Genomic DNA, 15,370 nt, shown 5'->3' on the forward strand with positions numbered 1-15,370 from the left:
GATATATATATATATATATATAAAATAGTAGTTATTCATTAGAAAGTAAGTTGTCGTTTTTTTTTACCATATAACTATATATATATATATATATATATATATATATATATATATATATATATATATATATATATATATATATATATATATATATATATATATATATTAAGTAGTTATATATAAACTCAGGTGAATAAATCACTCAGATGATGATCATGTCATCATCGTCCCGTTCCACCTTAAATGACATCAGCATCTTCCCTGCTGGTAACTGCTACTTTTGGGTCATCGTCAACTCGGAATTTTGGATTGTCCACAGACGCGGACAAAACAGTTAACTGGAATTGAGTTATAAGCACAGCAACATTTAGTTTATTCTCTGTTGTTTATTTTTTTCCTTTCTTAGACTGTGAATGTGTTTTGTTTGTACAACAGCGCACACATTATTGTTATTATTATTATTATTATTATTATTATTATTATTATTATGACTACTTAATATTTATTTATTATTTCATAACAACGTAAATAATCCAAATATCCTTTACGTCACACACTTCTTCTCTTCAGTAGACTATAAAAAGTTGTAACAGGTATGAGTCTGGAGACAGAAAACAATAATAATAACACCAAACGTCCAACATCGTGACCGTCCTCCAACTTGTTGTTACGAGTTTGCCGTTCGCTCTCGATATATGTAACCACATTTGACGTGAACGCAGCACAATACCCAAGATTCCGACTGTAAATGAACATCCGTTTTCTGGACTAGCTCCGTCGGAAACAGTTTAACGGGTTCGGGACGCTTTGGGTGGTTGACGGCAAAGTGGGTGCGCCGCGGGACGGGTTCCCTGCCAGGGAAGGTGTGCCGCGGCTGGGGGGCAAGGGGCAGGGGGGGGGGGGGGGGGAGGAGGGGGGAGGGGGGTCTGGAAACGCCGCGATCCTCCCTGGTCGGGACCGTCAGAAACACAAGTTTCCGAGGGAGCCGGAACGCAGCATCTCTCTCCACACTTTCTCCCGTGTTAGCCCGCCGTGCTAGGCTAAGTGTGCTAGGCTAACAGCTAGCCCGCTGCTCCCACAGTGTGAGACGCACCGGCTCCAACAACACTACGGTGCAGCACAGTGGCTTAGCTCTCTAAAAAAAAAAAAAAGGAAAAAAAAAAAAGAAAGAAAAATCTAAACGAACCGAAAAACACCCACAGAAAACCGAGTGTATATATCAAAGGGACATAAATATAGGTATTGGAATTGTCAAACTAACTGAAGATGATTAAGCTCTTTTCCCTAAAACAGCAGAAGAAAGACGAAGAATCTGCCGGAGGAAACAGAGCAGGAGCCGGGGGGAAGAAGGCCAGCGCGGCCCAGCTCCGGGTACAGAAAGGTAGGCCCCGGCAAATGTCCCCGACATAAAGACTAACTCGGCCTCACCCCGCGTCTGCTTAGCGCCCACGTACCCGCTCACTCTGCGGGCGAATAAATACAAATACACCGGGCGGACGTTAGCTTGACATGCTAGTAGCCAGCAGCGGCTAGCCTGGTGTGAAAACAAACACAAACAGTCAGCAGGTTCCACTTGGGAGCTCAGATTGTACCCACTGTTAATGACACTGGCCACGTCTTTGTCTCATGTGGAAGCGAAAGTTCTTGTTGTAAACACTATGTGTGTATATGTGTGTTATAACCGCGCTGTTTCCCACCCGGATACACATAGTACATGTAGACTAATGCAAACGTGACCAATTTCCCATTTCTGACTGTGCGAATTGTCGATACAAGTTTGTTTATTGATAATCATGGTGTCTTTTGTGTAGTGCCATTTGAGGTTTATTGTATGTTGTTTATTCTTTCCCTCGTTTTTATTCTTATTGCTTTATTATTATGGCATTGTTTTGATGTGAACTTCTGTAACACCGCAATCTCCTCGGGAATGAATAAAGTGTCTATCTCCCTATCTCCCTCTCTATCTATCTATCTATCTATCTATCTTTCTAAATAGCTTAGATTTGACATTTCCATCAATTAAAAATGTCACAAAGGACTGATGTCACCGAGCAAGTTCATGATTTATTTGGTAAAAATGGATATGCGTCGATCCCAGCCAGCTGACAACCGCTCATTCAAATATTAGCATCTTTAATATACAGAGGGTTGGAACCAAATGACCAAGATGCCGCCTGACCAAGGTGTTTAACTTTGAATGAACTTCAATCTCCCAATACCAAGCTGCAGTGGTAAGTCATATCGGCTTGATTGCCGATTAGACAGTCTAAAAAAATTAGTGACGGCATCTGCCAAACCGCGGACAAACAAAATCAGCAAAGAATCTCAGTGGTCTCAAGCCAAAGCTCCCAGATTGAGATGGACGGGTACTTAACTGGATAATAGATAAATCGCTCAAAAGGAAAAAACGCCTAGAAGAATGGCACATTGAATGCTTATAACAGCAATTCCTTGATTGTCTCAACATAACTACACAGCGTCGGCTTCGCAAAGCTGGAATGCGTCCAGGCCTGCCATTCAGAAATATTTTGTATCCAAGGACAGCGTACAAAAACACATAACCTGTTGTTAGGAGCACAAAACCTGGACCCCTGGGCAATGGCAAAAAAAAAGTTATATGGTCTGAGCCATCTTTCACCCTATTTCCTACGTCTTGATGGGTTGGCGCTGGGGGGGGGGGACCAAAGAATAGCTTCAACTCACAATGTATGTTGCCAGCTGTTAAACGTAATGGGGGATCCATAATGGCATGGGCAGCCATCTCGTGGGGGTCATTGGGAACGATAATTGCTCTACACAGTCGCATAACTGCCGAGCACTAAGGCTGTTTTACAGACCACATCATGTTATCATGTTCCTGGATGAAAATACCCCCAGTGAGGTTTCACCGACACTAGAATGCAGTCGACCGGGCACCACGGCCTCCCCAATCACCCGATCCGAACATCACTGAACCTTTACGGGGAGTTCTGGAGCGAAGGGTGTGACGTAGAGTCAAACCCTCGTCGCTCTGGAGGCTTTGCTTCTTGAGGAATGGTTCAATATTGACCTGCACTCGGTTCAGGACTATTATGGCAGCATTCCAGGAAGGATCATACTAGTTCTCAAGGAAAAGGATGGCCCAACTCCTTTTTAGGCCCTTGATATTAGTACTTATATTAGGTGTTTGTTATTTTTGTCCACCCAATTGTTTATTACAACTATACTACTATTTCAAATACTGTAGTGGTGTCGTCAAAGGTCGGCCCACTTTACAAACATTTTCCCTCGTTAGTCATGACTCACTTGTTAAAAGAAAACCGGTTCACTGACAAATATAGGCAAAGTTCCACGTGTAAGTATTCATCTGGACACATTCGCAATTTCCACATCTGATGAAAATGAAAAAGGAGCTTTCACACTCTTTTTATTCCTGTCAGGCAGGTTAGTTTGGAGCAGTAAAGTAGGGTCCAGTTTAAGCAGCCACAGGGATTGGGTTTTGTCGTTCCTCCTGCGGTTGACAGTTGTAGGGTTGGGCCTGCAGGTTTGACAATTAAAAATATGGTACACACATACCATTGTCTTCAGCTAGAGTACTGAATAGTCACTCTTGGGTACCTGCTGAAGACTTACATTCATATAAATATCGAGACCAATGAGTTTGCAGAGCCCGTGTATTTATAGTATCCTATTAGTATTTGATTCACTTTTTGATTAAAAAAAATCAGATATAACACAAAACTGTCACTGAAGTTAATGATAAAACACGAAAACTCAGTGCAAATACCACAAGGTACATTGGCATCCGGTTGTAGTGTCGGAACCAATACCCGAAACAAAGTACCTGTGCATCCCCAAGCTGAACTGTCTCTCCTCCCCGTGACTCCGTCTATGGGCGTTAGACTGTTAGACAGGATATGATGCTATTTGAGATGTGGTCCTTTTTAGGGAAAGCTGTTTTTTCCTGTCAAGAGAAATTGTGGTGAATGAGATTGGGGTAAAAATGGGTCGTCAAGTGGACAGAACAAGTTTCACAGCCCCCTCCTCCGCATGTGCCCTGAACACTTGTCCTGAGCTACTGCCACCCAGCAAACGCCCGTGTGGTTGTGCCAATATCCAATGTCGAATCGTGATGGTGATCAATCCGCAGGGTGACGTGGGTGTATTTTGTGTCCCGCCAGTTTGACCGATTTAAATGTGCGCAGATTAGTTGTCCTTTCTCAAGACGCAGGTTTTTCCGCGTCCACCTCAGATCGAACCTCTCCCGATAACACGAGCAACCGTGTTCCTGTTCCAGTGATGATGGATTTTAATGAGAATAGGATCTTAGAGTTATTCATACTCACATATCAAATAGCTGGTGGACCAGACAGAGGAACAGGGAAACCAAAAGAACAACATTTCAGGGCGTGGGACTGGTGTTGCCAGTGTGTGTGCTCCAATACTACAACCAGATGCCAACACAAAGTGGCGTTCATGCATTGATTTCCAGTTTATATTTAATTCTTGGAACTCAGTGTCGATCTCGTGTTCTGATTTTGGTGAAACAAAGCAGCGAATCGATGAACGATCCACAGTCTTAAACGGTATTGGCGGGTACGCAAGATGGAGCACTCGACGCTCCCCTTTCTCTGCGGGAGGGTACGCGCCGAATTTAGAAACAAGTTTTTCATTCCGATGACTACAGACACAATCTTGCGGTTGATGGGAGAGTAGGTTTCATGCACGAAGAGAAGAGACAAGCGCATGGAATGACGTCCAGCGAAAAAAGCTTCAACGTAGGGTTGTCACATTTTGCCACAAGATGAGATGTCCTTGAGACCGAGCACAGGCGAGAACAAGGAGCAGTTCACTGAGGGGTTGCTACTAATACAAAGAGGTGTTCATGCTGACGTACACAGTAGTAACTCTGAGAAAACATCCACATAAGTGCTATCCATCTTCACTGGCTCCCTGTCATATCCCATATTTCCTACAAAATCCTACTACTAACCTACAAATCCCTCCACGCCCTCGCCCCGCAGTACCTAACAGACCTCCTCCAGCCCTACGCCCCGTCCAGGAAGTTGCGGTCCTCGGACACGGACCTCCTCTCCGTCCCCCGCACTAAGTTACGAACCTCTGAGGACACAGCCTTCAGTGTGGCAGCCACCAACCTCTGGGACTCTCTCCCCAGTGACATTTGAAATGCTCCATCCCTGGCCACCTTCAAAGATCTCCTCAAAACCTACCTGTTCAACAAGGCCTACTGCCCCTGACCCCCTTTTTTTGTTTTTTTTCTTGTTCTTTATTTATTATGATTTATCGGCCCTGTCTTGTTCTTTGTTTTGTCGATTGTAAAGTGTCCTGGGGTTTGTGAAAGGCGCTATATAAATCCCAGCTATTATTATTATTATTGTTTATTATAGCACGGCCCCATAGGATGTGCGCTCTAATACTTAGGGTTTTGCTGACTTTGACGCTACCTGCGTCCTTTCACAACGCCCAGTGTGTCCTGGGTCACCTCATAACCAGCCCAAGCCCAAAGGAAACAGGTTTTTTAATTCCTCAACTAAGTCTTGCGGAGTCACAGAACGCTGTCAGTTGTTGAGCAGCTTTCGTCCGGTCTTTTCAGCAAAGCGGTGAAAGAGGCTGTGAGCGCAGTTCCTCCAAATCACTTCACGTTTTTGAAAACAAGGAATTTAGTCTAGTGTCTCTGGTTGGAATGTTCTGCTTTGGGGCGCAGGATACTGCAGACTTTCAGAACACTGTACATTGTCAGAGAGAGAGAGAGAGAGAGTTTGGTTGAGTTGCTTTCGGAAAATCACTGCCATGAAACAAAGCGAGACAAAAACATAATCCTGCGTTCATTGTGAATTAATTTGACCTATTTGGCAGGAAAAAAACAACCACAAGCTGATTTAACTACTTAGTAGGCAACTCGGTAAAAAACAAAACAAAAACATAATTCAACTGTTTGTTTAGCACTTTTCAAAACATTAGTTACAAAGTGCTTCACAGGAGGGATGGTAAAAGGACAAAGTCAAACCAATTAAAGTCATATTTTAGATTTAGTTCCTCTTTCACTGTTTTATAAGGTCCTTTGTTGCATTTTCAACAAAGGACCTTATAAACCATAAAGGACCTTGTAAAACATAAAGGACCTTATAAAACAGTGAAAGAGGAACTAAAATGGTACCAAAATTAAAAAAGGAAAGATGACAAAGAGCTAAATGGAGAGATATTTCCAAAGAAATGTTTTAATCTTTTTTTTTTTTAATTTCCAACAGACGTAGAAGGTCTTACAGAAAGCTGGAGACTGTTCTGGGAGCTCGGAAAAAGCACAATCACATTTGAATGTAGCTTGGTTTTGTGCTCCCAAAGTGATTCATTTATTTAGTCATTTGTTATTTATCGCCTATTTTGCGCCATGACAGCCTTATGTTTGGAATAAACTGTTACGCGGTTGCGAAATATTGTCATTAATCATGATCTTCCCAATAGTTCTACGCCGGGGAGTTTCTGTTCCATTCTACTGTAAAACATATTTTTTTATTTAAAATAAAAAATAAAATAAAAAAGTCTGATGAAATGCTGATAAATTTTGGATGGATTGTGTGTAAAATACAGGAAGTGTGATTGCCTGAAGGGGCCAAGTGTCCTCATTCGCTCAAGAAAGAGAAATGTCTCCTAATAATATCCTCATTTTTAGATTGTGGACTATTTCTTAATGTACACAGCCGGTGAAATAATCTAATTAGTGGCAAATGTGAGATTTAGGTTGAATTTCATAATCCTGCCGTCTGATCTGCTGCTCTGTCTGGGGGTCGGCCTTGGACTGAACGTTGTTTAATCTCACCCGTCTTTGACGTGCGCTCTCTGCCTCCCTCTCTTTTCCTCTATTTGTTTTTTCTTTCTGCCTCATTCCTCCCGTTCTCTCATCGTATTCTCCTTCTCTCTCCCTCCTTCTGTCAGACATCAACGAGCTGAACCTGCCAAAGACATGTGAGATCAATTTTCCAGACGACGATGATCTACTCAACTTCAGGCTCATCATCTCCCCAGACGAGGTGTGTGTGTGTCTGTGTGTCTGTGTGTCTGTGTGTGTGTCTGTGTGTGTGTGTCTTCCTCTCCTAAACATGATTTTTGCATGTCATTATGGGGCTCGTTTTTGTCGCCCTGTTTTTGTGTTTCAAGCTGTTGTCAACTAGGCCTTAGAGTTTAACAACGGCCCTGTAGCGACTACAACTAATATCTCCAGAGACTGTCCCTAGAATAAGCCTATACACTCACTGAGCACTTTATTAGGAACACTAGACTAGCGCCGGGTAGGGTGCTGGCCCTTTGCTCTCAATACAGCCTGAATTCTTCTCGGCATGGATTCCACAAGATGTTGGAAACATTCCTTTGACATTCTGCTCCATGTTGACATGATGTCATCACGCAATTCCTGCAGATTTGTCATCTGCACATTGATTCTGCGAATCTCCCGTTCCATCACGTCCCAAAGGTGTTCTGTTGGATTCAGATCCAGTGACTGGGAGGGAAACTGAACAACACTGAACTCGCCGTCATGTTCATGAAACCAGGTTGAGACGACTGCTTCTCAGCGACACGGTGCGTCGTCACGCCGGAAGGAGCCGTTGGAAGATGGTCAGCTGTGGTCATGAAGGGATGCACATGGTCAACAACAATACTCAAATAGGCTGCGGCATTCAAGCCACAATTGATTGGTATTAACGGGCCCAAAGCGCGCAGAGAAAAAATATTCCCCACACCATGACACCACCACCACCACCAGCCTGGACTGTTGACACAAGGCAGGTGGGGTCCATGGATTCATGCTGTTGGTGCCAAATCCAGACCCTACATCTGCGTGCCTCAGCAGAAATGGAGGTTCATCAGACCAGGCTACGTTGGTCCAGTCTTCCTGGACAACTTTTGGTGAGCCTGTGCCCACCGCAGCCTCAGCTCTGTGTCGTCGGCCTGACAGAAAAGGAACCCGACGTGGTCTTCCGCTGTTGTAGCCCGTCCGCCTCAAGGTTCCACGTGTTGCGCGTTCTGGTATGTTTTTTCTGCTCGTCAACATTGTACAGAGTGGTTATCTGAGTGAGCGTAGCCTTTCTGTCAGCTCCAACCAGTCTCCGTCTCTCATCAACAAGGCGTTTCCGTCCGCAGAACTGACGCTCACTGGATGTTTTTTTGGGGGGGTTTTCGTACCATTCTAACCAGTAGAGAAAATCCCTGGAGATCAGCAGTTACAGAAATACTCAAACCAGCCCGCCTGGCACCAACAATCATGCCACGGTGGGAAACACTGAGATCACATTTTTCCACATTGTGATGGTTGATGTGAACATTAACTGAAGCTGCTGAGCTGTATCTGCATGATTTGATGCATTGTACTGCTGCCACAGGATTGGCTGATGAGATAGTTGCACGAATAAGTAGGTGTTCAGGAGTTCCTCATAAAGTGCTCAGTGGAACAGTCTGTTCCTTAAGTCTTATCTCAATAAGTTAGCCAGCAGCAAAGGAGTTCAGCGGCCAACCTTCAGCATCTGCCAAGCTCCAAATTTGGGCAGATATTGGACTATCTTGGATTGACACCAAAATGGCTGCATTGCGATGCTACAGACAGAATGCAATTTGTCAAAAGAACAAAAAAGTAATAAAATGTGAGAACAGAAAAATCACTAAAGCTCAAGATCTGAATTTGATTTCATCTCTTTTTTTTTTTTGTACTGTTTATAGATGAGCACTTGGAACTCAATTAGAACAAACTCCCATTTAAAAGTCTATCCAATCATTTTTGATGAATAATTAAGCTATTACTGGATGGTGTTATATGGACCCGCTGGCCCCCTGACACAATGTGCTGTGCATGGCGTTGGGATTGAACGCGCCATTTCCGATGCAGGGTGGGGGCTTAATGCAGCTCTGGGTGGAGCACCAACTTAATGTCTCTGTTGTTTTTCAGGGCTTCTACAAAGGCGGCAAATTTGTGTTCAGCTTTAAGGTGCGTTCATCACACGTCTCTTTCTACCTGTTTCTGTCTCACTCTTTCCAACCAGATCATCTCTCTCTCGCGCGCGGGCGCTCGTTCGCTAGACCAACTACTCTTCTTGCTCATTCTCTTCTCCCGTTTTCTCTTCATGGCATACTGTAATAATGTCAACACTAACCGGGTCCAGACTGTCCTTGTGCTGGGTCGGAAGCGTATTGTTACAGACTTGGAAGCCTGCTCTGCACCTGCGCCGTCTTTGCGGTATACCCATTTGGGAAAAGTAGCAGCGTTGGGAAGACTCCCATCCAGGTTGCTAAACAAGGTTGACAGCTACCTCATCCACTGGGAGTGATTTCATGCATGAAGGGCGTTAATGTTTTTAGGTTTTTTTCATCCCATTTTATTTATTAATTTATTTCATATTATAAATTTTTTTGTGAGATTAATTAGACACAATTGTAGATCGTAAACTATAAACTGATTTTAGAGTTGAAACCTCCTGCCACAATATCTGATAAGCGCTACCACTGGTTCAACACCACCCTTTTTATTTAGTTATCTTCCTTTTTAAATTCTATAATTAAGTGTTTGAAAAGTATTTTTTTATTATTTTGTTTATTTTTATTTTTGTACTATCAGTATTATTTGTAGTGTTGTCTTTCAAAGGATCTCTGTCTGTTCTGCGTCTGACTTTACTATTTTTTTCATGATGATTATTAGTTATTATTTTATAAAATAATGAGAGAAAAAAAATGATGTCGGCACTAGACAGGTTGTGGTCTCACGTGTGTGTGTGTGTGTGTGTGTGTGTGTGTGTGTGTGTGTGTGTGTGTGTGTGTGTGTGTGTGTGTGTGTGTGTGTGTGTGTGTGTGTGTGTGTGTGTGTGTGTGTGTGTGTGTGTGTGTGTGTGTTGTTTCTCTCTCTCAACATTCTCAGGTAGGACAGGGTTACCCCCATGACCCGCCCAAAGTCAAGTGTGAGACGATGGTGTACCACCCCAACATCGACCTGGAGGGAAACGTCTGCCTAAATATTCTAAGGTATTCCATATTCACGCGTGGTCCGAAATTATTGGGGTGCAATCTGCATGAAGAAGGGTGTTGGAGAAAATAAATGCAATGCTGATCAACCCTGGATAATTAAATTTGTGAAGTATAAAAATAGTTCTCTATGTGATGGCAGTGCATGGTTTGAGGTGTGTTTGGTCTTTTTCCTTCCAGAGAGGACTGGAAGCCAGTGTTGACAATAAACTCCATCATCTATGGACTACAGTATCTATTTCTAGTGAGTAGCTTGTTTTTCTAATCTAATGGCAATCTGCCGGTCAATACTGCAGATTAATGTGACTTACTTTGAGAATTTTAAATTACTTGAGAATTGGCTGGAGTCGTTCAAGACTAATAACTCAAGAGAAATAATGTTTGAAAATCATTTGCTGTCAACCTCAATTAAGAGCAAATCAATCATTTCATTGATTGATTTGAACGGCCTTTACTGATGGCCCAAAACTAAAATTGAGTGTTACATTATTTTTATTAAATGCTTTATTATTATTACTATTATTTGATAGCCTTATATTAGGCCCTGTCCGCACATATACAGATATTTTTTAAAACATAGTATATTCTCTGTGTTTTGGCCTCCCGTCCACATGAAAACAGCATTTTAGGTCAATGAAAACTTTTCTAAGGCGCAGAGACTTTTCAAAACTCTGTTTTCCGTGTATTCGTGTGGACGAGTAAAACGGAGCTTCTTTAAAACGCTGACGTGAGGCACTCAGCCCGCATCAGGAACCGACCAGCGACGCCCGACAACCGTTGTGTTGTTCTCCGTGTCGCCACGAGAAGTTTAGGAATGGGGTCCGTACAGTGTTGCGTGTGAATATTATGAAGAAGCTGAATACGCGGCGCTCTCCTCATGTTATTCTGTGGTGTAAGACTTCAAGTTTTATGACCTATCGGGCATTTACGCACCGAACAGTTGTGGGGACTCTCCGAGGCGAACTAGCTACTGCGGAGGTCCCCTGAGAACTAGAAACCTTTTTTTTTTTTGGTTGTATTCCCACCCGCAGTAGGAACTCTGAAGGGACGTCAGCCAACGGGGTCTCAGCACAACTTCCGCGTTGTATTTACTCCTTAACTTTCACTTATCTCACCTTCATCAGTCCACCGTAATCTGTTTCCGAAAACAAATTTGCGGCGAGAAATAATCAACCCATTTGCTGAGTCTTCACTCACATTCGATCTACAAGACGTAATTTAAAAGTTTGATCCGACTCTCGTAAGGCACAGGCTCCGCACAGGGATCTTTTGTTTTATTCAATGAACGCTGGAAAATAAATACATTGACAAAAAACACTATTATTTTTTTTGTTACTGCCGAGTGTACGCCGGCTGGTCCCCACCCAGAGCGATGCGACTCGACCGGGCGGACTGTCCCCGGTGTGCCTTACGTTTCAAGATTCAAGATTTTTATTTGTCACATACATATACATACTTCCATACATATATGCAGTGAAATGTAATAAAGGGACGAGCCAGCCAGGAACCTTACGTAAGGTTCCTCTCGTACCGGTCGGCCCCTGCTCTGGAGTAGGAGCTAAATCGGTTCCTCAAAACGGAGTTCTCAGAACTACCAACGTTACTCTTTCCTGCAGTACGGACACAAACAAAAGGGACGGTTCCTCCAAAAGTTCCTGCGGTGCCGCTATGATCGCCCCCTACTGGTCAGGAATGCTTATGAGCGTTTTCAATCCATGGACGAGGCCTTAGTGTCAAGCGCTCGTATGGAAGGTTGATACAAATGAAGGTTGTGATTTAAAGTTGGAAGGGATAGACTTCCTCAGAAACGACGCCCACGTGACGACACACAGTTGTTCCTCAGCCGTCCAATCGCAGAAGAGAACGGCTGAGCTGTGTTGGGTTGTCATGGACACGCTCCGTGCAGCTGCGAACACTCCATCATAAACATGAATGAAAAGCTGAATCCAACCAGTGACTCCAACGCTCCTCTGTTCCCACGCTCCTCTGCCTCTCGTCGTTCCCTTCGTCACTCACTCTCTTCCTCCTCGCCCCTGTCCTCCGTCTCCGTTCCTCTTCTTTCCTTCTCTCCTCCTCGTTCCTCACTCCTGCTTGTCTCCTTACCTCCTCCCCTCCCCTCTCGTTGTGCCCTCCCTCCTCATTATCTCCTCTCCTCCTTCCCCCCACTCCTCCTTGTCTCCTTCCCTCTCTCCGTTCTGGTCTCCTTCCCTCGCGCCTTCTTGCCCGCTTCGCGCCACCTCGTCTCCTCCCCTCACACCCGCCGGTCTCCTCACCTCACTCCTGTTCTCTCCCCCTCTCTCGTCCCTCTTTCTCCACTCGCCTCTCCCCTCCTCCCCATCTCCTCTCCACCTCACCTCCTCCTTCCCTCGTTCGTCCCTCCCTCCCTCCCTCCCTCCAGGAGCCCAACCCAGAGGACCCCCTGAACAAGGAGGCTGCCGAGGTCCTGCAGACGAACCGACGGCTGTTTGAGCAGAACGTCCAGCGCTCGCTGCGGGGCGGCTACGTGGGCGCCACCTACTTCGAGAGGTGTCTGAAATAACTCCACGACACACCCCCCCCACCCTCCACCCATCCACCACCCGGCGGTACCCCACCCCCACCCCCGCCCCAAACCCTTGTTACGTTTCTGCTCCGCTTGCCGAGCAGAACTCTGCACGCCGGAAGACGCTTTTCTGTTTTTAAAAAATAAAAATAAAAAAAGAAGAAAATGAACCTCCCCCCTCCCCCACCCACCACCACCACCACCACAGCACATCCAACCCCCTCCCCCCTCCCCTGCTTCTGTACTTACGAGACGCATTCTACTGTTTACATGCCACCGGGACGCCAACACACACACACACACACACACACACACACACACAATCTCACACACACACACACACACACACACACACACCTATCAGCCTCCGTTGCAAAATTGCAACGGCTTATGATGGGGCTGTGAGGGAGGGAGTGTTAGGGAGAACAAGGAGAGGAGTGGGGGTGGCGGTCAGTGGATTTTGCTGAAATTGGTAAAGGCCAATACACTGACGACGAGGAGGATAAAACCCACGTATGTCTTTTTTTTTTTGTATTTGCGACCGAGCGACCGACTGTCTCCCTCCATTTGTACGTGAGACTCCCTGGTGTCGCTTGTACGTCCAAATCATTCAATCACCAAACAGGAGAGGCCAAAACATAAATCTGTGTACACACACACACACACACACACACACACACACACACACACACACACTCAGCCACGGCAGACTCATGGCTACTCGCACTTAGGTAGAGAAGAGGTACAGATGAAATGCCTGAACAAACAAAACACACACACACACACACACACACACACACACACACACACACACACACAGACACAGCTACTGACTAGAATGATGAAACAGTGATTTCAGACAAACAGGGCTGTGGTGGGAAGGGGGCATCTTTATGTTTTGTTTATGGAGGGGGGAGGTTTTGGGGTGGGAGGGGGGCTTTGGGTTTTTGCGGGGGGTGGGGCCAGGGTTGGGTCAGTGGTGTGAGTGTGTGTGTGAGTGTGTGTGTGTGTGTGTGTGTGTGTGTGTGGTCATTAAGGGGTGGGGCTTAAAATGTTATGATTCTGTTGTGTATATTGAAACTCCAGCTGTTCACATTGACTGCAATATGAATTATGTTAAATAAAATCTGAACTTGAATGATTATAAATATTGTAACATCAGTCTGCCGCACCGCCGACACAGAGGGACGAGGTTTGGGGGCTCCAAAGGAAGGAAGTGAGCTATATGACATGTCTCTGATTTAAATATAACGTCATGGCGAGATAGCCGAGTAGATCAGTGCAAGTGATGTCAGCATAAAATCTGGCAGAAATAGTGCGCTGCGTTTCAGGAAGTTACCGTTAGGAAACAGGAAGCGCTGCGCGGTGTTTCTATCTTACTTGGAATAATGTGCTTTCAAATGAGTATCACTTTATCTCCCCCCCTGCACATGCTCAGTGAAGGCACTGGAGGCCGAACCGGGCGGGTGTGAACGTGAAGAAGTGACCTCATAACCTCAGGAGGTCATGAGGCGCGAGGATTCTTAAGATGGAACCGGTTTTTCATTCGAAACAACTCGCGGTTTCGCTCTCCTCACATTTCGAACCTGTTCAATTACAAAACAAATATTTCAACTCGTTGCAGCAGTGTCAGGGAACACCCACAGCAGAAGCCATTTCTTAAATTTAATCTTCATGCGTTTTAAGACAACATTTTCAAAGTTACCCACAGGGCTGTGAGTTTTTTTTTTTTTACGAGCAGGTTTCAAAGTGTTTTGGCTCGACTCACGCCGGAACCGGGAACGACGGCGTTTCCTGCTCACTTGGACGACGAAGCGCAAACCCCGCGGCCGCGTTTGGACAGGAACGGCCTTCCGGGCGCTGCCAAGTGGTGTTCTCTCTGCGAAGAGGTTCAGGCCCGTTTGCCAATGTACACCGAGGCCTTTTCACGCTCGGGTCAGTCACTGCTGGTGTTGCGTGAACTCCCTAAATAAGCTTGAATCCAGGCCAATAGTGGCTTTAACTTGACCCCGGCCACATGTAAAGTCATCTACATTATATTTATTTGAATATATTTTAAATTTGTCGTCCTCTATCTATATATAATATATAAACAGTATATATACGTGTGTATATAGGTGGAGTGGTTGATTGATTGATTGATTGACTGATTGACTGATTAAGGGTGACAAATTTGAAAAAAGTGCTCAATTGTAGATTTACATTAAAATAAATAAAAATGTTATGTAACAGATTCTGATGGCAGTCTCTCGAAGTAGGTGGTGTAATTGTTTTTCTTATGTATTCTATGTATTCTTTATGAATGGTTTATTGCTAAAACATTTTCTGTGTTGAAAGAAAACAGTGGAACGTTCCTCCAGTAACTCAAAACACGCGAAGACGTTTCTTTTATTATAGAAAGTTTTGGATCTTTTGTCCCCTTTCACGACTTCTGTACAACAGATTTGGTAAATTCACAGCAAACAAACTTTCCACAGGAAGCAGACGGAACTAGTGCGACACAGTCAATAGCTGCGATTTAGGTTTCCGCTCCTCATTCTTATTCTAACTATAGGCCTAAACATATTCATTTTACAAAAGCAATTTTTATTTGTACTTTATTTTGCCAACTTCAGATTCAGAATAGATGGCTTTATTCATCCTGCTTCCCTTTCGCCTTCTTATTTCCTGTCATCCTGAACCGGCGACAGATCTTTTCATTCCGATCAAACACGTCGACTCCGGCCGACTCCGCCGGCGACTTCATGGTTTCTTTGGCCTGTGACACCGCGGATGTACAGGGTGAGGACACCTTCACACCAAGCTCTTTTTGGCCAGATGTGAAAA

At 44.6% G+C, this 15,370-nt stretch overlaps 1 protein-coding gene across 1 annotated transcript; it reads left to right on the forward strand.

Annotated features, from left to right (window-relative positions):
• Positions 1–969: 969 nt before the first annotated feature.
• Positions 970–12,900, forward strand: ube2m (ubiquitin conjugating enzyme E2 M). Its single transcript, XM_080008961.1, has 6 exons — positions 970–1,381; positions 6,934–7,028; positions 8,936–8,974; positions 9,899–10,002; positions 10,183–10,246; positions 12,401–12,900. Exons 1-6 carry the CDS (start codon positions 1,267–1,269, stop codon positions 12,539–12,541), a joined length of 558 nt encoding a protein of 185 aa, XP_079865087.1. The 5' UTR covers positions 970–1,266; the 3' UTR covers positions 12,542–12,900.
• The last annotated feature ends 2,470 nt before the right edge of the window (positions 12,901–15,370 follow it).

Source organism: Zeus faber (genome assembly GCF_960531495.2).
Source record: "Zeus faber genome assembly, chromosome: 11".
Taxonomy (NCBI): domain Eukaryota; kingdom Metazoa; phylum Chordata; class Actinopteri; order Zeiformes; family Zeidae; genus Zeus; species Zeus faber.

What these genes read in the sequence shown, in the direction of transcription:
- ube2m (XM_080008961.1), top strand. Translation starts at nt 1,267, where the DNA reads ATGATTAAGCTCTTTTCCCTAAAACAGCAGAAGAAAGACGAAGAATCT. An exon ending in TCATCATCTCCCCAGACGAG is followed by an intron (nt 7,029 to 8,935) that starts GTGTGTGTGTGT and finishes GTTGTTTTTCAG; the next exon opens with GGCTTCTACAAAGGCGGCAA. An exon ending in AATTTGTGTTCAGCTTTAAG is followed by an intron (nt 8,975 to 9,898) that starts GTGCGTTCATCA and finishes CAACATTCTCAG; the next exon opens with GTAGGACAGGGTTACCCCCA.